A 27,606-nucleotide genomic window follows, 5' to 3' on the forward strand; every position below is an offset into this window, starting at 1 on the left:
ACTAATAGGCACAAGTGATGAGCAAATAGCAGGTGCTCAGCTGCCTATCCACGAGTTAGGTCCAGACAGCCCTGTGAGGGGAGACGAGGAGCATTAAATCTCTATGTGCTGTGGCCCTTCCATCTTACGTAGTCCTGCTCTGTGCCAGATACTATATTAAACACTTCAATAATGTATGAATCATGGACTCTCTGCAATTCTGTGAAATAGGTATTGTTACCCCAGTTTTATATGTGACAAAACAGGCTCACAGCAGTAAAGCAGTATACCTAGGGCCTGTAAAAAGCAAGAGGCAGAATCAGGATTTGAATTCCTCTTTGTGTGACTCTACAACCCGCCTCGATTGATTCTGTAATTAACTGTTTCATTTCCCTCTTCTGGGTTCCAGTTTATTTCCCTGTTGTGTCTTTGACACTTTGGCTGTATATCTCCTATGTGCTTTCCCTTTCTACCTCATGTTGTAGTTATTTGTGTGTGTATCTTATCTCCCTCAGTAGTGTAAACTCCTTAAAGGCATGTGCTTTCCCTCATCTTTGTACCTTTTGTAGAATATGGTATATATAGGTGCCCAGTATACGTGTTGAATGAAGTCAGTGAGTTACTTAAGAAAGATACATATTAGGAATGAGTCCAGATGCTTTCTCTGGAGGGAAATATCAGATTCCCCCATTAATTTATGATGTTTCTTTCTCATCTACTGTGTTTATCATAATCCCTTTTAACATCTAGGATGTTACCTGGATTTTATGAAATTCTTCATTTGGTACCTCTGCCTGAACTTTGACTAATTTGAGATTACTTTTGGAGTCTCTATTTGGAGATTTAAGGAAAGATCCCTTGTTGTGAATTTTAATCAGATTCTTTTCTTCTTGAGTCCTGATTTAGAGCAATTGGAAGTATGATTGGAGTTAGACCTGGAGCATGTAGGCCTTGATGGACTCTATAGGGACTCTGTACAATTAGAGGGTCATGTAAGGGCATAGGTGGGGGCAGGGGTGTGGGACTAATCAAAGGGGAAGGAACAGCGGGCAAGTTCCTGCTTCTCGATTTTGCTTCTTGCCTCACAGTCCAACCTTAACAGCTTACAGGAAGTTTGGCTAATTTGTGAGGAAGAGGACAAGAAGAGTCATGGTTTGGTTATACATTAGGAGGCTTCTTGGAACTTACACAAGGTGGAGAACATTTGGAGCCAGAAGACAGTGTCTTGCTTCCTTGGGGCTGTTAAGCTTCAGTAGATGGAGGTGGAGAACGTGCTCCTAGAAACCTCAGGGGAAAATACTCAGATGACATTTGAGTAGAAAGGAGGGAAATGGCAGAAACTGGGACCGTATTTATGGAGAATCTTGAGGCCTGAGGGACACTAGGAAAGGTCCCTTCTCTAGCCCTGCCACTAGGTTGACTGTTTCTTCCCACTCATGAATCTTATGGAAAAGATAGCAGTTTCAGGGGAGGGGTGAAGGGGTAGAGAGGCTTTTTTGTTGTTGTTGAACACGAAGGAAACAGACAACTCTTTAGTATTCATCCCCAGCTTCTCCCTAGCTTTGGCCAATCATAGTGTGTGGGAGTATCAGTTCAGAGGGACTCTCTGTGCTGGACTCTGTGAGCTATCTGGACAGTTCAGGAAGCCTTAACTGAAATACTTGGGTTAACTGAGAAGGTACAATTTATAAGATACAAATTCCCTTGGGCTGGCCCCGTGGCTTAGCGCTTAAGTGCGCGCGCTCTGCTGCTGGCGGCCCAGGTTCGGATCCCGGGCACGCACAGATGCACCGCTTCTCCGGCCATACTGAGGCCGCATCCCACGTACAGCAACTAGAAGGATGTGCAGCTATGACATACAACTATCTACTGGGGCTTTGGGGGAAAAAATAAATAAATAAAATTAAAAAAAAAAAAAAAGAAATTCCCTCTAGCCATCATCCAGTCTGTCTTCTCCCTTCTTTTCCAACACCGCCCCCCAATAGTTTTGCCCTTATTGTGTCTACTTTCTCACTTTGAATTCACGTTAAAGTTAATATGATCTGCCCTCACCACTCTAATGAAACTGCTCTTGATGAGGTCACGAATGATCTCCTAGTGGCCAGATCCAGTGGGTGTTTTTTTAATCTTCATCTTACTGGACCTTTGCTGCATCTCTGACTCCTCCTATATGCTCCTTGAATCTCTCTGTCCCTGCCTTGACATCTGTGATACACAGGCTTCTGGTTTCCTTGCACTTTTTGGAGTGTCTTGCATGGGCTCTGCTTCCTCGCTATGCCCTTTTAAAAAGTTAGTGTTCTCCCCAGGATTCTGTCCTTGACGTTCTTCTCACTCAACTCTCTTTCCTTGGTGAGCTCATCTATTTTGCATGGTTTGAACGATCACTTACAGGCTGGTTAAGTCCAGGGCTGTATCCTAAGCTCACAGCACTCTGCAGTTTAATACTTATTTGTCATTTGCTTGCTAGACCTTTCTACCTGAGTATCCTTCAAGTACCTACAATTCAGCATGTCCAAGAGTAACCTGAACTAAATTCATTCCATTGTTTACCAAAATCTGCTTGTCCACCTGTGTTTTTTCTCCTGTGGTAGCTTCTGCCATTCACTCAGTCACTTAGGCCAAAAACCTAGGTGTCATTCTTTGTTGTTCTCACTTCTCCCATCCTATTAGTTTTTGGCACCTTCTACAGCATTTGGCACATCATGGACATTGAATAAAATAGAACATTTATTAATTTCATCTGAATTTAATTACAGGTTAGCACTTTGTCTTTGATAAAGCTGAACACCTCTGGTTACACTCTAACTTTTGGGAAGGGGATTCGGTTTTTGGCCACATTCAAATTATATTAAGGAGAAGGCACTTTTTTGTTTAAAACATTGTGCTTATTTGTTAGAGCTGCTCTCAGGAGCTGCTGACAGTTAAGGATGAGGTGGGTGAAGTAAGATTGTGCTGGCCCAGGAGGGGGTTGTGCTTGGTGCTCAAGGGGGTAGAGGCAGTGTGTTTGGGTGAACTTGCCACATGCTGTGGGTTTAATGCAAGTAATAAGTAAGACTTTTCCACTGGGCAGGGTAATATGGCCCTTTTTACTCACTGATGGATTTCCTAATTGTACCCTAGTGTTTCTAACATAAGCACTGAGGATGTGTTTGTGACTGTCTTGCTTTGTCAAGTTTATCTCCCTTCTTTTCCATCTGGCCCCCTAAAAAAAAAGTAAAAAGAAAAGGAGAAGGTGCCTTAAAGAATCACTGGATTTGGAGCCAGAGAAGCTCTTCAGGGAGCAGTCATCTAGCTCAACTCTTACATTTTCAGATGATGATGATGATAATAGTAATGACAGATGGTGATAACTATAATACCTACCATTTTTGACAACTCGCTAAGTACCAGGAACTATGCTAAGTGCTTTACATGCATTTCCCTATATAATACTTACAATAACCCTCTGAGGTAGCTATTATTAGTGCTATTTTATAGATAAGGAAACTGAGGTCCAGAAAGATTGGATAATTGCATTGGAAGTAAGAGTATGCTGAAGCAGCTATTGTGCATAAATGAAGCATTTTGTTTGCTCAAGGTCAAATTTTCCAGTTTGAGGCAGAACATGAGTGGAATTCACATCTCTGACCTTGAACTCAGTGAGCATATAATTTTGTTCTGACCTGAGAATTCATTCTCTGTGGTCATTTTTGTCTCATTTCTTGCTCAACCCCTTTTAACTTCAGTGAAATGAATGAAGTAAAGGAAAGGGTGGTTTAGAGTTGGGGTTTTTGGTGAGTTTTTTAAGTTTATTTTTAAATAGGCAGCCTTCCCAGACTGACTGGGAATGTAGCAGAAGGCCTGAGAACCAGGAAGTGACACAGACCTGTTTATACCATCCCACTTGGGTGCCTTTGGAAAGCTGTTCACAGAGATGATGGTAAAAAGTAAACATAACTGCATCAGCCACTTCTCTTGGGTTTGCTATTTTTGACCTGGAGGAGGTGTTTCCTGCACAGCTATGAGTGCTTTGTTTTTGTTTTTGTTTTTGTTTTTTATGAGGAAGATCAGCCCTGAGCTAACATCCCTGGCAGTCCTCCTCTTTTTGCTGAGAAAGACTGGCCCTGGGCTAACATCCGTACCCATCTTCCTCCAGTTTATATGGGACGCCGCCACAGCATGGCCTGATGAGTGGTGAGTCGGTGCGCACCCTGGGTCCGAACCCGGGCCACCGGCAGCGGAGCGCGCACTTAACCGCTACGCCACGGGGCTGGCCCCGCTGTGAGTACTTTGAAAACCAAAATCTAGCACCTAAACATTCCCTTGAATGAAGTTTTATAGATGGATATTTATTTCTTGTTACCAGACAGTAGCATTCAGTGAGTCTTGGCAAATGAAATTATCACTATTTTTTTTCTTTCTCTCTGCCTTCCTTTTGGTGCATTGTTCTTCCATTTCTTTTTCTTTCTTTATAATTAGCGCTGTGCATGCAAAACTGTCCTGAAAAGTGATTAAATATGTGCATGATCTTGAAGGTCCAAGCTCAAAGCTTTCTCTTTCACTTCCCCCCTACTCCCAATCAGAAGTCTTTTGTTCCTGTCTCCACTACGTTCTCATAGCACTTTTTTTTTAAAAACCTTTTTATTAGGCCCTAGTAATAATTTCACAGTGTTATATAAATAAACGTATAATTCCTCTCACGTAGATTGTGAATTCCTTGGAGTAGGAGCTATGCCCCACTTCATCTCTGTGATCACGCAAGCCTTGCACTTAAGACGGCCAGTAAATATTTATTGAATTGCAATATAGTCACTGCAAACACGGAACCCTAAGAAGCTGATTTAGCAAATCAGCTTCCCAGACTTTATTTGCCAAGTGGGTATTGAAGCCTGCTCCACTCAGCTCTAATGGGAACCAAGCAGAGGGATGTGATGATACATAGATGTATCTCTGAGGTATAGGAACCAATTACAGCCGCTTCTGCCAAGCATCTGTTTTGCTACCTGGCCAAAACTTGAGGATTTATACCCTTTTCCCCTCCTGTTTTATATCTGCTGCTACTTTGCCATCTTGTATTTCCTACACAAGTTATGTCTTGTAGGTTTGTCTTTTTTTCGCCTTCAGTGAATAAGTAAATATTGAACACTCTAGGGCACAGAAAGAGGCAGAGTTGGTGGTCCCTGCAGGAATTTAATACCTGCAGTAAATGCAGCACACAGCAGTTAAGTAACTATGAGTGTGGCCTTGGGGAGGGATATAATTGGTTGTTCCAATTGTGGTCCAGGTAGTGATGCTGTAGGTTCAGAAGATCCTTCCATGCTTGTGGGATGAATTGATGAATTTTTCCAGAGGAAATACAACTAAGCTTGATCTGATATTTGGAAAACAAAAGAGCTGGGAGCCCTTTGCAGTAGCAAAGCAGGAGAAGGAAAGACTTCTAGGCCCCCTGGGATTCCATTTATTTGTGAAAGGGGCCTAATGGCACCTAGTTAATGAGGTAATGAGTCTGCGCGTGTATATATACATATATATTCTATGTGTGTTTATATATAACACAGCCAGCCCTGGTAGTCTAGTGGTTAAACTCTGGCACTCTCACTGCCGTGGTCTGAGTTTGTTGCCCAGTCAAGGAACCTCCCCACCCATCTGTCGGTTGTCATACTGTGGCTGCTGCGTGTTGCTGTGATGCTAAAAGCTATACTACTAGTATTTCAAATACCAGCAGGGTCACCCATGGTGGGCAGGTTTCAGTGGAGCTTCCAGACTAAGATAGACTAGGAAGAAGGACTTGGCCACCCGCTTCTGAAAAAATTAGCCATGAAAACCCTATGAATGGCAGTGGAGCATTGTCTGATACAGCACCAGAAGGTTAGAGGAAGGTGCAAAAAGACTGTACAGGGTTCTACTCTGCTGTGCACAGGGTCACTAGGAGTCAGATCGACTTGATGGCACTAACAATGAAAATATATATAACACAGGTCAGCTCCGAGCCTTCCCTACAACATATTCAGGCTAGAAAACCTCCTAGGTACCCCTAGACACAGCATTATTTTAGTATAGTCACATATATAATTATTTATTTATTTATTTTTGTGAGGAGGACTAGCCCTGAGCTAACATCTGATGCCAATCCTCCCCTTTTTTCTCGAGGAAGATTGGCCCTGAGCTGACATCCGTGCCCATCTTCCTCCACTTTTTGTATGGGACGCCGCCACAGCCTCACAGCATGGCTTAATAAGCAGTGTGTCGGTGCACGCCGGGGATCTGAACCTGCGAACCCTGGGCCGCCGAAGTGGAGGGTGCGCACTTAACCACTTGCGCCACCAGGCCAGCCCCTATAATTATTTAATTTTAGGTGAGGGAATGCCAAGTTCCTCAAGTATTTTTAGAACTTCATGGGAGAGAACCTTGAAGGTTCACTCGTTTAACCTATTGGCTATTCTTTCGTCTACACTAACTTTGTGTTTTGAGCCTAGTCTCAGGGCATGTGTTTCCAGCCCAGCTGAACAGGGCCTTTTGGAGTCCAGCAGGTGCTCAGTCACAGCTTGTTAGAGCAGGAAGGGGCCATAGCCAACACTGATTTGAGTGCCCACTGTTCCAGACACTGTCCTGCGTCCTTCACGTTTATCTCATTTCCATCTCACAGCAACCCAATGAGGGGGGTATTGTTTATCCATTTTATAGATGAGAACTGAAAATAACTTGCCCTAGACCACCCAACTAATAATATCCAAGCAGATGAGAGGTTCTGGCCCAGTCTACCAGAACCTTTCCGCGATCCTAGCCTCCCTGAGAGATATTTAGTTGAACTCTTTCATTTTACTGATGAGGAAACAGAGGCATAGGGAGGCAAAGGGATTTGTCCTGGTTCAGCCCATCAGTCATTGGTGAAGCTGGGACTAGAGAAGAAGTGGTTTCCTGCCTTCAGGTTCAGAAACTTACACCCTGAGCCAAGTTCCTGCTCACAGGCACTCTGCCTTCTCCTTTTTTTCTGTCCAGTCTGCATCTGTCTTGTTTGTTCTCTTTTATCCTCTCTTGCATCTTTTCTCTTTCTCTCTAGGCCCCTACAGCTCTGCAATGATCCTTGTGTGTGTGGAGGCTGGGGTTTTTTTGTTAGACATTTGTTATTTTTGGAAAGCACTTTAGGAACACTATGTACGGATGGCCTATACAAATGTGCTGATGGATTGATTAAGCTCTAAATGGGGAAATGGAGTCTCCTGAGTTTGCTGCAGTGCAGAGGGAGATAGATGCTAGGATAGGTCTTGGGAGATGTAGGGGGAAAGGACTGCTCATGCAGAACAATGAGGATGGATTTAACATTTCTTCCTTCCAGTCAGAACTTTTGTTGGCTTATGTTTTCAGAGGAAATACTTGTGGGCCCCTCCTGTTCCCTAGAAGACATTCCAGACTCCTTAGAACTGAAAGGGCATTTGGGGATCATCCAGGCTCACCTCCTGAGGACCAGGAAGAATGATCGACTTGCCTGAGGCTAAACCACGGTTGGTTGGTGGAGCTGGAACTTAGGGCTGTCTCCCACATTTTAGGTCCATGCTGCAGTCATCCTGCTGTTAGGTTCTAGAAGAGAGATGTTGGAGACTGTTAAAGAGAAGGCTTAGGGATGAGGTGGTAGTGTGTCTGCTGTTGTTCCTGCTGTCTGAAGCCTGAGGACAGGGTAGGGGGAAAGTGATAACAAGAGGATGTGGTGAGCAGTTCTAGGGGAGCAAGACAAGGATACAAGGAATATCAAAGCAATTCAAAAAATTTTCTAACATGTCGTACTCTAGCTTAGGTGGCTTATGAGAAAAGCTGAGGGTTATTTCTCTGATTTGTGGGAGGTGACTTTTAACAAGAGTTTGATGTTTGTGTCTTTTGGGCTTTGGAGCTGGAGATTAAAAGGAAATGGATAAAGTAACATTCTGACTCTCAAACATCTCCAAGTCCAATAGAAGAATTTGGCCTATTGAAGCACTCACATTTTAGTGGCATAAAAGAAAGGGGAAGATACAGAGGTTAGCAAGATAGGAAGGAGCCATTTATCCACGAGGGTGGAGTGAGGGGGTAAACTCAAGACATCTAAAAGTAACTTCATTTCATCATTTTGGGAGGAAGAGTGGAAACCTTTAAGATCTGATCTTGTATTTTGTCCCTTTTGAGCCTCACTAGAGACTAGTGAGATATTCAAAGTGAGCAACAGCTCCATTTTACAGATGAGGAAACAAAAGCAGAGATGAGGTAAGTAGCTTCCCCAAGATCAGAGCCATGGCTTAAGGGCAGCGTTCTTCCTCTTGGAGGATCATTCTGGACAGGAAATGAGTGTTCATAACATCACATTCAGCAGAGCAGAGTCACCCAGCTGTTGATGTTCTGGGTTCACGGAAGTGGGAAAGGACAGATCCAGACCTTGAGGGACTGACATGGGGTCTCCCTTTACTACATGCTACTGGGGCAGCAGCACTCGTCCCAAGAAAAAATCAGAAGAATGAATGCAAATTTTCCATGACTCTTCCTCACCCTATGTTTTGGAGGGGAAAGCTGGCTGCTGGAGGAAGAGATGGGTTTTATGAAGAGAAGCTTGAGGGCTGTGGAGAATTCTGTGGCTGAGAGAGACCTTAGAACCTTTTTTAGATGTGGAAACTGAAGTCAGAGGGCTCCATGACCCACCAGCTAGTTGGTGGCAGAGGTGGGACTAACTCATAGCCCCAGGCCCTCTCCTCTCTTCTTACCTCTAAGTTTAAATCTATGCCTTGTGAGGATGGATGAGTGCTGGCTTTGAAAATGGGGCTTGACTCCAGGTTTCTCTTCAATGATACTTTTTTCCCAAATTGTTTTTTATTGTGGTAAAATACACATAAAATAAATTTACCATTTTAACCAATTTTAAGTGTACAGTTCAGTGGTATTAAGTACATTCATAATGTTGTGCAACCATCACCACCATCCATCTCCATAGCTCTTTTCATCTCACAGAACTGAAACTCTATACCCATTAAACACTAGCTCCCCATCCCTTCTTCTCCTAGCCCCTGACAACTACCATTCTACTTTCTGTCTCTACTTAATCATAATTTTTTTTAATTGGGGGAAGTAGTCACTAACATACTAAAGGAATACTGAAGTGAAATGGTTCTGTTTTTTTATTTTTTTAAGTTTTTACTTAATGTGTTTCTCTAGAGGTAATGAATACCTAGTTAATTTGTTCTGAAGTGTTTTTCTTTTCACTTGGTCTAAAGCCACAATTCAAGAATAGGTTTTATTTTGTTTTTTTAATTGTGTTTAAAGCAGATCCTTTCTTAAAATGATTAGATGTATAGTGCCACCCTTTCTCCACAGTAGCTAGGTTCTGTTGTGGACGATACTCTGGGATTGTGGGGATTTGCTTTTCTCTGTATTATTTCTGAAGCACTAACCCTTGGCCCAATCTTGCATGTAAACGCTCCATTGACTACCCTCCATTCACCTGTTCTCTTTTCTTTGCAAAGCCCCCATTTCCATCATCCCATCTGTTGTACACTTGATCAAGTGTTAGGCTTCCTGGTGGAATTGGTCCCTTGGCCCAGGTAGCTGCTTAAGCAGTAAGGCGAGGAGCCAGGAGTCTTGAAAACAAAACAAAACAGGAGCTCATATATGTGCCGCTTCTCCCCAGTTCCATACTAGCTCCTCCCCACAGCATTCATGAGTTTGGCAAACATTTGCTGCCTGCCTGTCAGGTGCCAGACCCTGTGCTGGCTGTTGAAGATTCCAAGTTGAGTAATTCACAGTCCCTGCCTTCAAGGAACTTGGAACCTAGCGAGGTGAGACAGATAAACAAGTAGATGTAATAACTTGCTAGAGTTGCTGTCATAGCAGGGTGTTCAAGGCTCTTTGGGGTATTAAGGGGGTTAGTTCTACTGGAAGTGGACATGGTGTGAAGTGTCAGAAAAGAATTCCTTCAGGAGATGACCCTTTGTGCTGAGCCTTGAAAGTGGCTCTTCCTGGCAGAGGGAGCAGTCAAGTTTATTTGAATGTCAGTTTGTTGAGGGAGGAGACAGGCAGTCTACAGGAAGGCCTTGCTACATTAATTTTATTTTATATTTTATCTGTTTGAATAGGTAATGCATGTACAAGGTACAACACTCAAGGAGATTAAAAGGGAATACCTACAGTGAAAAATGAGTTTCCTTTCCAGTTAACCACTCAGTTCCCCACTCTGAAGGCAATTGCTAGCTACCAGTGTCTTGTGCATCATTCCAGATAGAGATTTTCAGTGCATGCAGGTGTTTGTGTGTGTGTGTGTCCTTTAAAAATATACACAAATGGGGGCTGGCCCGGTGGCGTAGTGGTTAAGTTTGCGTGCTCCACTTTGGTGGCTGAGGGTTTGCAGGTTCAGATTCCGGGCGTGGATCTGCACACCGCTTATCAAGCCATGCCATGGCAGGCGTCCCACATACAAAATAGAGGAAGATGGGCACAGAGGTTAGCTCAGGGCTAATCTTCCTCAGCAAAAAGAGGAGGATTGGCAATGGTTGTTAGCTTAGAGCCAGTCTTCCTCACACACACACACACACACACACACAAATACACACGAATGATTTTCTTCACATACTAATTTTGGAAGTCATTCATTAGTACAGACTGAACTGCCTAGTTTTTTTTTTAAACCACTGCATAGTATTCTATTATATGGGTGTATGATGACTTTAGTCCCTCTTCAATCTTTTGCCAGTACAAATAATGCATTGAATATCCTGCATGTGTCATTGCACACGTGATTTCTGAGGACAGATTCTAGAAGTAGAATTGATAGATCAGAGAATATATGCATTTTTTTGACAGATATGTCAGATCACCCTCCCGAGAGCTCCACATTAATTATAAAATACTAAATTTAAGATTCTTTAGCACTCGGGTCCCCCCCCTGCTGCCCCCATCCTCTAAAATCCCTGCCAGAGTGAACTTTCCTCATGAATTTGGTTCTATAATCTCCCTGTGTATAATCCTGCAAGCTCCGTCTGGTTTTTAGGATAAAGTTTAAGCTCCTCAGCCCAGCCCCTGCCTCTAGCCTCTGCCAGGAGTGCTATGCTCTGATTGCTCTGATCCCCTTGTATTTGGTACCTCCTTCTTTTCCTTCTTTTTCACTAGACACATCCACTAGCAGTCAGCTTAGCATCATCTCCTCTTAGTCTTTCCTGATTACCTGCACTCATGCACAGAACACCCTGATTCAGGGTGAGCATCACCCTGATCCAGCCTCATTCATTCACTACAGAAATATTTGTTGTGCACGTGCTGTGATGTGGCACAAGCAGGTGTTATTCTCAATGGTCCATTGGTTGTTACCTTGAGGAGATGATGACTGCCTGGTAGGGTTTCCTGCTGTGGCTGCATCTAAAATGGCAGCACCAAAGGGCCTATTCCTAACTGGCTGGTGGCCCTGGGCATATCCTTTAACCTCTTTGGACCTTGGTTTTGGCATCTGTCAAATGAGGAGGTGAAGCTCGATGACCTCCAAGGTCCCCACAGCTCAGGTCTTATTAATAATTGCAATGGCAACAGCAGCCAGTGTTTACTGAGGGCTTACGAAGTGCCAGGCACTGTGCCAACCACTTTTTCTGATGATCCTAATCCTTACATCAACCCTATGAAGACAGTATGGGTACTGTCCTATTTTACAGATGGAGAAACTGAGGCAAAGAGAGTAATTTGGCCACAAGGTCATAATAGAGGAAACAGATTTAAATCCTAGCATTATGAGTCTACTGTTCTTAGCCACATAAATGTATACACATTCCACACATTTACACACACACAATTTGGTGTATTGTATTGGGTCATTCACCCTTAGACCTCTCCATGAACTGTCTCTATTCTACAGCTTTAGAGGCTCAAGTTGGAGTCTAGGTGAAAGCTGGGGACAGAAGACTGCTACAGTCACAACTATTTGGGGTAGTGGGTAAGGACCCAGTGGCTGGCTCTTTGCCTGAAGCCCTGGCTCATGCTCACTGAAGACCCTCATAGCTGCTTTTCTTTTGGACTGAGACAACTCATGTTGCTGTTTGCAGTAACTCTCTTTAGAAGGGGGGCATAGGCCTGAGTCAAGGCTTCAGACATAATTCAAGTCAGGTCTGGTTATTATCCCTGACAGAGTCTCTGGGGCATCCTTCATGAGAGTTGTAGATGGCAGGCTCCCTTATCTATTTACATAAAGCCTTATTAATGGAGAAGGAGGTGTGTATAGAATTAAAATAAAAAAGGAAATATAATCTTATAATTTGAAATACTTGTTATAAACCAGGATAAATGAAGTCAAGTGAGTTAACTAAAATATTATAGGCCCATATCGTAATGTATCATCAACCCGGCTGCTTCCCTGAAGGCATGTAGAAAAAAATCCTTAAAAGTCTTGACCCCTGATTTTTTTTTTAAGATACTGGTTCCTACTCTTCTAAAGTCTTTGTCTGAACTAGAGTGGGTGGTGAGGCTAATTAACAATTATAACTCGTCCTCTCCCCAATCATTGTCAGGTACAGCCAAGTGTGGCCTCTGGGATTACAGGTGTGCCTGTTAGCCTTGATTAATTAGTCCATTTTTGAGATTCATGGCTGTCGCGTCAGAGTCAGATCCTCAGGGGCTCATCCAGCCGCTGGTGGTTGAGCAGGCCAAGCTGGGGCCCTTGACTCCTGCTGCTGCATTCCTTCTCTAGGTGGTGTATTTCTCCCTTTAAGACACGTGTTCTCTGTGTTTTTTTTTTTTTTTTCCCCCTTTCGGTTAGTTGAACTTGCTCTGAGTCCAGGTGGCAAAGGCAAAGCCACACCCCGGTGTAGCAGCTCTGTGTCAACAGCTGCCTCTCTCCTCCTCTCTGCTAGAGCCTCGGAGGCAAGTGGTGGGCAGAGCCGGGGCAGTTTCTGAAAGCCCGGCTGTGCCCTACAGATCTCTAGGTAAGCCAGCGCTTGTCTCCTTGTCCTGTCGCAAGGATCTGGCTACCCAGTGCTGTTGCTGATGGCAACTTGCTGATGGCAACTTGCTGCAGGCCTCGGCATTTCCCTAGGGAGGAGTTGAAAAGCCACTTATGTGCGTATCTCTTCTGGCAGCAGAAATTCAGTTGCTAGAATTCTTTCAACTTGGTGTGTGATTATGCCTTGCTTACCAAAGTGCCTCTTTGTAACTAACTTATGGCTAAAGTTTTCACTTTACTTATGTTCTTGTTTTTTGTTTGCTTTTTATAGGTGAGTCTTCCCCTGGCTGACTTTAGACTTCTTACTTCTGGCTTTTAAATTTTTTCTTTTTAAAATAACTTTGACGGATAAAAGATGTGCCATGGCAGGATAGCACCAAAGAGCACCGCAGCGTTTGCCGTGGCCTCCGTGGGACATGGAGTGTTCCTTCCACTGGTGATCCTTAGCACCCTCCTTGGAGACGGATTTGCCTCAGGTGAGTTCCAGTCTACCTTCTGCATGTGGGAGGGAAAAGACTCAATACTGTTGTTTCTCCCGAAGGCTGGGTTAGGGGACTGTCTGTCTAGCGAGCAGTTGCAGGGAGAGCAGAGGGTGGGGGGGCTTTTGTGCTGTGGTATAGCAGGGAGCCAGTCCTGGGGATATGGCACCAAGGGGCCTAATGAGCCAGCCGGAGGAGGAGTGTGTAGGAACCTGCTGGTGATGACATTATCATCCCTCTCCCCCAAGCCGTAGTCATCAGGCAGGGCAGAGTGCAGGATTCAGGGCATGATGTACGGTAAGGGTGCAGGCTGTGGAATCAGACTGCCTGTGTTCAGAGCCCAGTCCTACTTGCTGGCTCTGTGACCCTGAGCAAGTCTCTACTTCTGTAAGTCTCAGTTTCCTCAGCTGTAGAATGAGATGATAATGGTACCTACTTCACAGGGTGGTGGTAAAGACTGACCAAGATAACACAATAAGCCCTTAATGATTGTTATTTAGCTCTTTATTGTTTATTTCTTGTCTTTCTATGCTTTTTCTTAGAATGAGTTCAGAGTTAAGGTATTGCAATTTAGCGAAAGCAGGATCTGGTTGCTGACATTACGAACTCTGTCGTCTTGGACAAGCCACTTACCATTCTGTGGCTCAGTTTCTCCATCTGTCAAATGAAGGGGTTGACCTGGATAACCTTTAAGGTCACATCTAGCTCCCTCAGTCTATACTTTCGTGATTCTAAGGACTTTATGGTTGAAGATGGTGAGCTGGTGAGCTGGTGAGCAGGGGCTAGAATGCAGCAGTTAGCCTTTTTGAGTTTGTATTGTCCTTGTTGCCTTCACTAATACTCTGAAGACGCTTTGAGGTTCTCTTCATGTGGTTCTAGACCTGATGTTCTTGTTAGAAAGGGCACATTTGGGTGTGTACCGTAGGCCTCTGGGTGATGCTACAGAACATGCCTGTATCTATAAGCTCTGGTAGGGGTCTCAGTCAATTATGATTGAGATCACCAGTAATGGTGCTCCTACCAGACTTTGGTAGATACATGTATATGGCAGTTTTCTTTGGACAGTGTTCCCTGGAGAGGGATCTCAGCTAGATTCTGGAAGGGGTCTTGGAGTGGGGGCAGTGTGGTATAGTGTGGCTCTTAGAGTCCCTGTAGCTCAGTGCTATCTCTTTTATTCCCTTTCTGTCAATTCCCACTACCTATTTACCCAAAATATATAGATAATGGTGCAATCTTAACTAATCTTATTTTTTTCTTCTGAATTGTTGGGAAAAACAATTACTGATTTTTTTTGTTTCCTCATAGCCTTCCCCACCCCATATACAGAGTTTATCTTCTTCACCCCATTCTGACACTTAACCCAAACTTTTCCCATAAGCCTGAGACCTTCTTGGCTGTGAGGATCCCCTGGCACAACCAAGGGGGCCACTAATGGTTGGTACCCCACAGTGTGGGCATCATGGTTTTATGAGGTTTCAAAGGAAAAGAAGGCTGGGCTACACCAATGTGCAACAAAATGAAGGGCCTACATTCATAGGACCACTCCAAAGCCAGAGGAAACTTCTAGAAGTGGTAGTCACAGAACCATAAAATGTAGAGATCTTGTCTTGTTCACCACTGTATCTCTAGAGCAGAAGTTGGCAAGCTCTGGTCCACAGGCCAGATCCTACCTGCTGTCTGCTTTTGTATGTATGGCCTGTGAGCTAAGAGTGATTTTTATATTTTTAAATGGTTGGGGAAAAATCAAAAGAATAATATTTCATGATATGTAAAAATTATGTAAAACTCACATTTCAGTGTCCATAAATAAAGTTTTATTGGAACATAGCAGTGTTCATTCGTGTATATATTGTCCATGGCTGCTTTTATGCTACACTGGCACAGCTGAGTAGTCGTGACATAGACTCTGTGGCCCCCAAAGCCTAAAATATTTAGACTTTAAAATAACTTGGCCCTTTGTAGAAGAGGTTTGCAACCCTACCCCCAGCCCACAGAACAAACAATAAGTATGCGCATGAATGGAATGACTGTCTGAGCAGGAAGGAAGGAAGGACTGGTCAGAGCTAGGATGTACTTGAGAGGTTGTACACTTGCCCGGGATCTTAGGGCCAGCTAATGTAGCACCAGGACCAGAACCTGGCCCAGTGCCCAATGCACTACCACAACTGCCTCTTCCAAGATTCCACTGGGGAAGCTGTCCCTGCATGTTACATGGCAGTACTAGGGCAGAGGGTCTGCCTTTGGTGTCTGAAGTCTTTAGCCTGTTTAGCTTCATTAAGCCATCCCCTCTACACCCACCCTCCTTTTTATGGGCATCACCCCTGCCTCCTCCCATTCCCCACCCCAGTTTCCAACTGCCCACACCTTCCCAACTTTTCCATCCAATGTCTGAAATCAATTATCAGGGACTGATGGTTCCAGACTGGCTGGATAAAGGGATTATTCTTCTCCAGTGTGGAAAAGTATGTCTGTAGTGTGGGCTCAGACCAGGATGGGAACGTTGTCTCTGTTGTTTTCTTTCCCTCGCCTATCTGCAAAGAACCCTCCCTCTCCTGCCATGCCCACCTCCTAAGTCTTTTCTACTCCCCATAAAACATGTGTACTGGCACAGAGCAGGGTGCAGGCAGGGGAAGGGGTTTCACCATTACTTAAACCCAGTGCACTAAGTTGCTGCCAATTTTTTTACCTGTCTCTGGAGTGGCTTCTGGGGTAAGGAGGTGCCCACTCCTTGGCCTGAAACCCAGAGCACACCTGTGCCTGTCATGAGCAGCATGCCAGGGAAGCTTGCCAAGAAATCAAGCTTTCGGATACTCTGAAGTTGAGGAAAGGCAGTTCAGTTCAGAGAAGGTCCCCTATTCCTCTTCCTGCATTTCTTACCTGCTCCTGTAGCTGCCCCAGAACACCCATTCCAGAAGCATTTTAAAATGAAATGCTTTGTAAAATACACGGCCTTGTTACCCAGTGGGCTCTGGTAGACCCTGAATACGCTTGTGTGTACATGCGCATTCGTGACTGTGAGAATCCCACTGGACCTAGGTAAGTGGACATCCTCTAGGGGGCAGTTTGTCTGCATAGTCTCTGGTCATAAACACCACAGTGTTGGTTGGAATCGCTCAGATTTAGAAGAAAAGAATCATGTATGAAGAGGCACTTGAGAGTTCTGGGGTAAAGTTATGTCATAGTCAGAGTTCAATTTTCCATCTTGGTTTCTCTTGTCTACATCTTGGGATTTGGAGTTATAACAGAGAAGGTGTTAGAGAGGGATTGGGTCCAGCTTCCTCCTTGGTCATTCCTTTCGCAGAGATGGGGAGAATTACTGCGAGTCTCCTTTCTAGGAGTGACAAAAGGAAGCATTTCTTACTTTCTATACTTGGTCACACCATGCAGGGAAAGACCAGAATTAAAAATAAGATCTGTGCTCCTACTATCCAACTTGCCTTTCTTTTTGTGCTGGAGAGGAATTAGGATCCCCACTGTGCAGCACCCCCTCCCAGATCTCACAACTCCTTCCCTTTACCTGTGATCTTAAGAAACTTGCTGTATGACCTTAGGCAAATCACTTGACCTCTTTGTGTCTCCTATAAAACAGAAAGAAGATCCTTAAGGATGTTAGGCTGGTGTTGTTTAGACTAATAAAAATGATCGGAAGGCACTTGGGATATAAAACCTGTGGTGTGATTCCCAAATAATAACAACAACAGAGTTGGTATGTGAACTGCTGTTGAGTCGTGCTGGGCAGGAGACTTTATGCAGATAACATCCTTTGCTTTCTTTGAACAATAAAACTGAAGGGTTGGGGATAAAGGATTGGGAGGAGGTGTCAAACTTGACCAGTTGAGGAAGGATTGATTACTTCAGAAATCCTCTTTGCCCTCCATGTTTTGTATTATTTGATGGTCTCAACCCAACTGGCTTGCTGATTCACATAAAAAGCTTTTGATTTTTATTCTCCCCTTTCCTAAACATATGAAAAAACTCAGTATATTACCTGTTTTCGATTTTTTTCCCCCCTTAAAATGTTGCCATGATACTTTAGGCCATGTTAAAACATCACACAAGTACCTAGAGCAATTTTAAAATAGCAGGGAAAGCAGCCATCTGCATTTCTATGCAGCAGAGCGAGAAAGCCAGGCAGTTAGTGTTCATTGAAGATGGAAAATGTTGAGAACCAGGCTCTCTGGGGGATGAGGTGGCTTAGGCCCTTAACATTGCTGTGGCAGAGAGATGTTGGCAGGTGGGCCTGGCTCACCTCAGCATCTCTGAAGGGACCTGGAGTCAGAGATAATGTACACTGAGTTGAGGGGAGAGGACAGGTAGGAAACTGATGTGTATAGAGCATCATTTATGTGTCAAGCTCTGTTATCATTCCATTTAAAGCTCTCAGAATGCCTGTGAGCTAGGTGGTCATGTAACCATTTTACAAATGAGAAACTGAGGCAGAGAGAGGTTAGATAACTTGCTCAGAGACAGACATTTATAGATGGTGAAGCTGGTTGGGATTTGTGCGCAGTCTGTCTGACTCTATTGCCCATGTTCTGCTGAGAACCATACTACCTGTGCTGAGTGACAGGCTTCTCAGAGAGCCGTTTCTTGTGTTGCCCTATTGGAGCACTCAGATCAACCTTCAGAGGATTTTTTTTTTTTTTTTAAATTTTTGGGGAGGAAGATCAGCCCTGTGCTAACATCTGCCAATCCTCTTCTTTTTTTGCTGAGGAAAACTGGCCCTGGGCTAAAATCCTTGCCCATCTTCCCCCACTGTATGTGGGACGCCGCCACAGCATGGCTTGCCAAGCAGTGCGTCGGTGCGTGCCCGGGATCCTAACCGGCGAACCCCAGGCCGCTGCAGTGGAGTGCACGCACTTAACCGCTTGTGCCACTGGGCCGGTCCCCAGAGGATTATTTTGACAGAGGAAGAAAGACACTGTTTTCTCTCCTGGATAAAGGATGCAGGAGTGATCTCTGGGTTACCAGGTTTCCCTCTGTGGTTGTTTCTGTTCTCATCTACAATGGTGCTTGGTTGTTTAGTTTTCAGTTTAGGCACAAGGTTTGCCAAGGCAGTTCTATTCTTGGAAAGGAACAATAGGGACCACAATAAATTGCTAAATGAGGATGTAGTTCCCAAAACATCCGCAGAGCATCTTCCTGTCAGCTGCAAACCCTCCTGATGAAGTGATGTAATCTGTCCATGGTATAATTACCTGTGACTATAAAAAGACTTGAGGATTGTGGTAGGAGGCTGGGTGGGTTGTTATAGGGCTTGTTGAACCATGGCGTCATGAAAGACATTGAGAAATTACCCTCTGCAGGCTAATTGTTGTGTCATGTTTAGAACATTGCAAACACATGGTATGAGCCTTGCACTGTAACTTTTGAACAAAAGGAACCAGGAGTCCACCAGAATGAACACCTAAGTGGGTCTCAGTTGGGTTACAGCCCTCATTAAACACAGATTCCACCTGCCAAGCAGAGATGCCCCACTACCCTGGCCTAACTTGCAAGCTTGGAGGTTAACCTTCTTAGCTGCACAATTCTCTTTGCAAAAGGAGGTCACGGGGTGCTAATAAAACAAATGAGGATTAGCACTCAAAGTCGTTAATTATTCTAGGTAAGTTTGTGGATGAACTCTTTTTACCACCTCTTCCCCACTGGGAGATTCCTTTCCTCCTCGTCACTCAGGAGCTTGAGCCTGCAGAGGGTGCGAGCAGCCCTCCCATACCAGGTGGCTGGTGCTGGTATGGCTGGCTGCCTGGGTTGTGACCAGATCAGGAGTGACCTTGGCCCGCTTTGTGTTTAGCTTTGGGGCCCAGAGGAACAGCAGCATTTAGAGACAGTCTCTCCATGGTGCAGGATGAATGAGGGGTACTGGCTGCTGACTTCTCCCAGCCCTGTCCACCTACCTCACCTTAAGCTAACCTAAAGCATGAAATCTGAATTCACTGGAAGATGAGGGTGAGATTATAACTATTAAAAAAGAGATTGTCCCTAGGATTTCTTCACTTAGCTGTCTCTTGTCAGGTGGAATAGGATTCAATTCATAAACACCTTAAAATAGCAGATACCACCTGTGGCTCTCAAGGAGTCACTGAGGTTACTAGGACACCTCGGTATAATATGTAACTATCATTGTGCTCCAACTCTGCCCCTTGTTTTTTTAGAGAAGCATGTAGTCTGATTAAAAGCATGGACTCTGGAGTCAGATTTCCTGTGTTTGAGTACTGGCCCTACCCTACCTACCTGTGTTACCTTGGATAACTTTCCTGACCTCACTGTGGATGTATCCCTAGAGTGGGGATGATAACAGTGCCTACTTTGTAAGATTGTTGTGAGGGTTAAATAAGATAGTATATGTAAAGCACATAGGACATGGCCTGCCATACAAAGAAGTAATTCCCAGGTTGGAAGATCAGATTCTAGCACCTATACAGCCTACACTTGTGATGCCACACCTGATTAGTTCAGACAGATTCAGGGTTGGAAGGTGCTCCTTATTTCTTCCTTATCTCTTGGATTCTGTTTGATTCAATTCAATACTTACTAAGTAGAGTTAGATACATACTGCATGAGTTATTCGTAATTCATATGTCCCTAATTCTCAGGTACCACATGTTGGCATCCCCCATATGAAGACAAGTAGAAAAAAGCAGTAATAGCCCTTTGCGATGTTGGTGCTGGGGGATCAGCTAGGTAACCACACAGTAAGCCATTCCTTTCGGTGATGCTGTCTTGGCATTTCAGAGCCAGGGTTTCTCAAAGCTGCTATTTGTTAGGAACTTTTGGAGTCATTTTTGAAACTTTTCAAATTTGAGAATGGCAAGGGTTTGTTTTTTTAAAGACAAATTTCATTTCATCAGCACTGTGATGTGATTGAAGGATTATATTTTGAAAGATTCCTAAACATATCTGGGAGAATACAACATTAGAATTAAAAAATAAGAACTCTCAATTAACAAGACAGGAAACAACATGTGTTGGAGAGGATGTGGAGAGAAGGGAACTCTCATACACTGCTGGTGGGAGTGCAAACTGGTCCAGCCACTATGGAAAACAGTATGGAGATTCCTCAAAAAATCAAGGATAGAACTACCATATGATCCAGCTATTCCACTGTTGGGTATTTATCCAAAGAACTTGAAAACACCAATTTGCAAAGGTACATGCACCCCTGTGTTCATTGCAGCGTTATTCACAATAGCCAAGACTTGGAAGCAACCTAAGTGCCCATCAAGGGACAAATGGATAAAGAAGCTGTGGTATATATACACAATGGAATACTACTCAGCCATAAGAAACGATGAAATCCAGCCATTTGTGACAACATGGATGGACATTGAGGGTATAATGCAAAATGAAATAAGGCAGAGGGAGAAGGTCAAATACCGTATGATTTTCTTCATTAAGTAGTAGATAATAACAACAATAAACAAACACATAGGGACAGAGATTGGACTGGTGGTTACCAGAGGGGAAGTGGGGAGGGAGGAGGGTGAAAGGGATAATTCGGTACATGTGTGTGGTGATGGGTTGTAATTAGTATTTTGGTGGTGAACATGATGTAATCTATGCAGAAATAGAAGTACAATGATGTACACCTGAAATTTTTACAATGTTATAAACCAATGTTACTGCAATAAACAAAAAATTAAAAAAATAAAAAAAATAAGAACTCTCTTGGGCCAGCCCGTGGCGTAGCAGTTAAGTGTGCGCACTCTGCTGCTGGCAGCCTGGGTTCGGATCCCGGGTGTGTACCAACACACCGCTTGTCAGGCCATGCTGTGGCGGCATCCCATGTAGAGTGGAGGAAGATGGGCACGGATGTTAGCTCAGGGCCAGTCTTCCTCAGCAAAAAGAGGAGGATTGGCATGGTTGTTAGCTCAGGGCTGATCTTCCTTGTGTGTACGTGCGTGCGCGCGCGCGCGCACACACACACAATAAATAAATATTAAAAAAAAAAAACCTCTCATCTTGTCTCTATTTGGTAGTCCTTTTGCTTCCTCCTACTTTTCTTAACTGTGCTACTTGACAGCATTTCTTCTTGTAAGAGCCTTTTCCTACTCAGATTCATTTGCTTCCCCAGAGAGGGAGATTTTTCCCTTGTTTAACTTCTTTGACTTGTTCGCTTTGCCAGTATCCAAATCTTTTTTTTTTTAATACAGTGTTTTTTTTTTTGAGGAAGATTGGCCCTGCGCTAACATCTGTTGCCAATCTTCCTCTTTTTTCTTTTTTCTCCCCGAAGCCCCAGTACACAATTGTGTATCATAGTTGTAGAGCTGTAGCTCTTCTATATGGGACGCCAACTCAGCATGGCTTGATGAGCGATGAGTAGGTCTGCACCCAGGATCCAAACCAGCGAACCCCGGGCTGCCGAAGCAGAACACACGAACTTAACCACTTCGCCACTGGGCCGGCCCCTCCAAATCTTTTAAAGTATAATTGTTTAATCATTAAAACATCTGAGATATAGTACAGAGACGAGAAACAAATTCTCTTCAAGATTTCTTCTTTGCAAAGCTTTTTTGTCGTCTTTTTTTTTTTTTTTGTGAGGAAGATCAGCCCTGAGCTAACATCCATGCTAATCCTCCTCTTTTTGCTGAGGAAGACTGGCTCTGAGCTAACATCTATTGCCAATCCTCCTCCTTTTTTTCCCCAAAGCCCCAGTAGATAGTTGTATGTCATAGTTGCACATCCTTCTAGTTGCTGTATGTGGGACGCGGCCTCAGCATGGCCGGAGAAGCGGTGTGTCGGTGCGCTCCCGGGATCCGAATCCGGGCTACTGCGGGCTGCCAGTAGCGGAGCGCGCACACTTAACCGCTAAGCCATGGGGCCGGCCCAGCTTTTTTGTCTTTTTAAATTCACAGGAGTATTCTAGGCATTTCAACCCAAGAGGGGAAATGTGTTTCAGGAAGTTATGGCCAAGTACAAGCAGGATTATAAAATAATTCTGTTGTAGCCTTTGTTATTCAGAATAACAAGCAACACTTTCTGAAACACAAAGGGCCTAGTGATCAGTTCTTCATGTGCAGTAGACACATGTCTACTTGGGAGAAGGCGGAACCTTTGTGTTTATTGTCACTGGCTTCAGTTCTGACAGTTTGGCCTTGTTGACTCTGGCAATGGTGGGAGGCACAAGAGAATGTCGTCGAGATTGTCACACACCAGATGAGGACTGAGTGGGCATGAGGAGCTGCCTGTCAGTATTTACTGATCACTGGTCTCGGCACAGCGAGGTGCAGGGGCAGACAGGAGAGAAGCCTGGGATGTTTCTGCTTCCCGGTTGATCTAATTACTTTGGAGGCCCAATTGCAAAGCACCCAGTGGTGTCTCGAGCCAGTGCAGCGCTCCTCAGGCTCCTGATAACCATGCATAGTTGCTCAAAATTGCTGACTTGGGCCATGAAGTTAGCTGGTGACTTCAGTAGGCTGTGTGGCTCTCTGCTTTATACCCCTCACACAGTAGACCCCTTCAGTCTTTGCTCTTACAGGTCTTCTCCTATACATGTGTCTCTCAGTCTTAGTTCTTGGTTTTGTAAGGGTTTGCACATAAGCTCTTGAAGGCAGGGACAGAGTTCTTTATGTGTTGCTCCTTTGCTATAACCAGGCCAGTGATCACCCTAGGTAGACCCAACAAGCACATCCTGGGGAAGGTACTGTGTTGGGGGGAGGTCACTCCCGGCAGGATTCTGCAGAATCATAGCCCTTCCTGTATGTGAGGACAGGCAGGACAAATTCATGGCCCTGTGAGTAACAGTAGCCATGGGGCCTCCTCACTGATTTATGGTTCCCCATAATATTTTGTCCTCAGCCTTCTGGCTAGTCAAGAAGCATATGAAGGGCTGGCCTTGTGGCTTAGCGGTTAAGTGCGCGCGCTCCCCTGCTGGCGGCCTGGGTTCAGATCCCGGTGCGCACCGCTTCTCTGGCCATGCTGAGGCCGCGTCCCACATACAGCAACTAGAAGGATGTGCAGCTATGACATACAACTATCTACTGGGGCTTTGGGGGGAAAAATAAATAAATAAAATCTTTAAAAAAAAAAAAAAAGCATATGAAAGTGTCTTCGTGCCTCAGGGGGTGCAGGTGGTGGGGCTTTTTTGAGGGGAAAGGAGTGGGACGAGGAAGCTTCCCAGAAGAGTTCATCGCTTGTGTGCTAATGGTTCAGATTGGGTGAGGATCTTTGAACCCAGTGTTGAGTCCCCTTAGGTGATGAGAAGGTAGGAAAAGTAGGCTTTCTTTACCTGTGGGGAGTGAAGGTCGTGTGGAGGAATGCATGTGAAAACCATGCCTGCTCTAAAACATGTCCTGACATTGGAGAGGTGCTGGGGAAGGGCAGCTTGAATGGGTTTGGCTTCCCTTCCTCCCTGACATCTGCCTCACCTCTGTCCTTCAAGTCAAGGCTAAGGGGATTCCTTTTTCCCTTTTCTGTGAACATTAGCACCTTCAAGCCTATTCGCACCCTCTTCTTCCAGTGGCTAGACTCCTGTGGCCATAATCCTGCTTCTTTTCTCCCTCCCATACTTCTCTTCATCCCTCAAGATCCAGTTCACAGTCACCTTCTCTGTGAGATACCACCCATCCTCTTACCACTAGAGTTACTAGGGTTTGAAGGAAGGAGAGTAGGCTTTGTGTGTATTTCTTGAATGGAATTAGCAGGAGCTCCTAGTCTTAGTCCTTTCTCTTGAGAGGATGTCAGAGGGGTTTTCCTATGAACAGGATTCCATTTCCTAGAATCTTTTTTTTTTTGTGTGAGGAAGATCAGCCCTGAGCTAACATCCATGCTAATCCTCTTCTTTTTGCTGACAAAGACCGGCTCTGAGCTAACATCTATTGCCAATCCTCCTCCTTTTTTTTTTCCCCCCCAAAGCCCCAGTAGATAGTTGTATGTCATAGTTGCACATCCTTCTAGTTGCTGTATGTGGGACGTGGACTCAGCATGGCTAGAGAAGCGGTACGTTTGTGCGCGTCCAGGATCTGAACCTGGGTCGCCAGTAGCGGAGCGCGCGCACTTAACCGCTAAGCCACGGGGTCGGCCCTCATTTCCTAGAATCTTGACTGTCTTTGATTTGAAGGGATTGGACAGTTTGTTAAGCTTTCTGGGAATTGCAACTTTGGGAAACTTGAACCCTTTGTTCTGCAGATCATGATACATAAACCCTATGGACTTGCTCCAAACCCTGGCTTCCGAGGGTTGCCAGGGTTGCTGTGGGACAGATTGGGTTTAGTATTTTCATAAGCAGCAGTAACTTGTTTAGCAAGTATGTGTTGACGTAAGGTGGGCAGGGAGGACAGCAGGAGATACGTAATGCCGTGGAAGGCTTTCTGGGACCAGGTCCTGGACTGGATCTTGATGGGAGTTATCACATGTAGTTTGGTCCTCACAGGAAGCCTGTGAGAGGAAGACAGCTGCAGCCAGGAGCAGTATTCTACACCAGGAGGAATGCAGAGCTGATGGTTCAGCACTCTGATTCATTCACAATTAGTTGTTGAGCTCCTGCTGGGTGCCAAGAATGTGCCAGCTACAATTCTGTATGATACATGTTATGGTCAGGGAAGTCATTGCACTACATTGGAATACACGTAGGAGGGGCTCCTGACTCAGATTGGGATGGGCTTGGAAGTCTTCTCTGAGGGAGCAAAGTCTACACTGAGACCTGAAGGCAAGTAGGAGCTAGTAAGTAGGGACAAGATGGCACAGTAAGGTTAAGAATGCAGTCTCTTGGGCCAGACAGGCTGGTTTGAGTTCTAGTTCTGCCACTAACATGTTGCATAATTTTGAGCAAGTTTCTCAGAGTCCATGTCCCTCAATTTTCATATGTGTGAAATTGGGATGATAACATACTTATAGGGTTGATGATAACATAACATATAGGGTTGTGGTGTTATCATCAATGTTGTCGTTATGCGCCTCGCCAGTGGCAGGTACAGCCAGCATGTTGGGGGCAGTCTGGACGGAGGAGAGGGAGAGAGTATACTGTCTGCTCTGCTCACCTTGACTCTTTCTTTGGAACTTGCCATGTCACTTCCGTTGAAACTTTGGAAGTCCAGTACACTCTGTCCCCCAAACTGGTTTGCCTCTCTCCCTGGTGGATGAATGAGTGGTCTCCTCTACTTTGGTGGAGTATATTTGGAAGCTGGGGCTTCAGAAAAGAAAAATAAATAGAGTCTAGCCTTAGCCTGAGAGTTCAGAGATTTGGGCTGAACATCACCAAAAGCACAGTTTGGGAGAAGCACCCAAAGGGGTGAGATGATGCTGGTGGAGGCAGGTGCCTTTTCCTAGCTGTTGTCAGAGTTGAGGAAAAGGAGGAAGGAGGAAGGGGGGTGAGGAATAAGCTTGGTGCTGGAGTGTCCTAAGGATCAAAGAGTTAAAGAAAAAACAAACACCAGTTAATGGATTAAGGGTTGGATGAGTCTAAACTGGGAAATAAGGAGGGCTGCAGGAGGATGCTGATTTTGGTACAAGTTGTGGAGAAGATTTGGAATGAGAAGATTTGGGATGAGAAGAATGGCAGTCAGGCTCCTATTTGCCCATGGGAACAGGAAGTGACTGGCTAAGTGAGGCTGCCCTTCCAGCCTGCCTGAGGGGAGGGGGTCACTCAGGACAGACCCTTCATCCTCTGCCTCAGCCCAGCCAGCCCATGGGAGGTGCGTGTGACAAGGACTCCTTGTTTCAGCCTGTCTGATGCACTGCACCGGGTCCCAGGTGGGTCTTATCACGTCAGGAATTCCACAGGGAGGCTGAAGGGTGTGGGAGGTTCCTAATTGATTGGGAAGGGACAAGAGTGGCGAAGCTGGCATCTGAGGCAGGCAGATGTATTCCAGGACTCATCGTCTTGTGTCGGGCTGGGGTAATTGGAGATGTTGGAGTGAGGACTGTCTGTGATTTGATGTGTTTGGGGGTGTTATGACTTCAGTAGAGATGTGTCTCGAGTTTCTTTAGAGTGATTTTCAGCAGAGGAACCCGTTCTCCGCACTGTTGTTCTCAGTACCCTGTTAGGCTGTTTAGAGGCTTTTTGGTCCCTTTCCCTGGCATTCAGAAATTCTGTTACCAGTAACAGCAGACCCTGGCCTTGCAGGAATAATTAAGATTGTGAATAATAGGATTAAGTGAGATAATATATGTAAGAGTGCTGAGTAAACAGTAAAAGTCAATTCCAATGGAAGAGATTATTATAATGCTCTTTTTTTAAGTCAGCATCTCTTTTCTGAATTGCTCAAAGCACTTAGTTAACACTAACTGGTTAATCCTTTATCCATCCCCGGCCAGGAGGCTGACATTTAATAGTCTGCTTTGTGTATAAGACCAAACTAAAGTTTCCAACAGAACCCCAAGTCTTGAGTTTGAAGCCCAAATCTATGGAGTCTTAAATCTAAAGCTTGGACCTCTGAATGTGATAATGCCTCATTCCTGGGAATAAAGAAGGTGAGAGGAGAGAGGGAGAGAGCTTTAAAAAAAAATTGTTTTTTCACAGACAACTGGTCATGTCAGACAAGGGTGCCATAGTCAGGATTTTGAGAGACCTGGAAATCTGACATCCATTTTCCTCTGACAAGTCACAGAGTCCCTATTGGGAGTGAGGGCCTGGTATAAGCTGGAGAAGCACAAGGCTAATCAGAATAGGTTTGAGGCAAAAAACAGGGAAGCAGAGAGGGATCTGGCGGATTTCTTAATTCTGTGCTGTTCAGACTATGGTTGGTGGTATCTAAGGTGCCAGATTCTGCACCACACTGCCAACTTCCTGGCACACACTAGTGGAAACGCTTGCCCCCCTGATATGTCCCAGAAAGTCTCAGGGGACCCACAGCAGGAGCTTGTTGTATTCTGCAGGTCCCATGGGGAAACCACATGGAGGTGGGTTCAGGAACCTTCCTGAGTGTCTGGCCCAGGCCAGTTTTCCTGCAGAGCAAGTACTGCAGCCTACATTTGGTGGGATGGCTTCTGGGCAGATCAACCTCATGTCAGCCTCCAGTGGGGGAGAGGCCTAGGCCTCTTGGCCCACCTTTGACCCTTCTGAATGGTGGTAAAGAGAGATTCTGTTTTGTCCACATTACTAGGTAAAGCCCTTCAGGGTCATTAGGCCCTTTCTCCCCAAGCCTTTGCTTTCCTGCTTCTGGTCACGGCTTAAGGGACAGTTTGAGTACTTTCTTGCACAAGGTCTTGAACCCTGGAACAGGAGAAGGATATGCTGAGTTAGGAAGCTCCTCCTTCCTCCACTGGCAGCTATGTGGCCTCCTAGGCTTGAAATTC

General features: G+C 44.9%; 1 protein-coding gene across 3 annotated transcripts in view; it reads left to right on the top strand.

The window, feature by feature from the left end:
- SUSD6 (sushi domain containing 6) overlaps positions 1–27,606 on the top strand; it is a 99,357-nt gene that overhangs the window by 33,157 nt on the left and 38,594 nt on the right. For all 3 annotated transcript variants that reach the window (XM_058567209.1, XM_058567208.1, XM_058567210.1), the window contains exon 2: positions 13,164–13,368. In XM_058567209.1, coding sequence (XP_058423192.1) covers positions 13,248–13,368 — 121 coding nt within the window. In that variant the 5' untranslated portion in view covers positions 13,164–13,247. The remainder of the gene's footprint in view (positions 1–13,163; positions 13,369–27,606) is intronic.

This window comes from Diceros bicornis, chromosome 24 (assembly GCF_020826845.1).
Source record: "Diceros bicornis minor isolate mBicDic1 chromosome 24, mDicBic1.mat.cur, whole genome shotgun sequence".
NCBI lineage: Eukaryota > Metazoa > Chordata > Mammalia > Perissodactyla > Rhinocerotidae > Diceros > Diceros bicornis.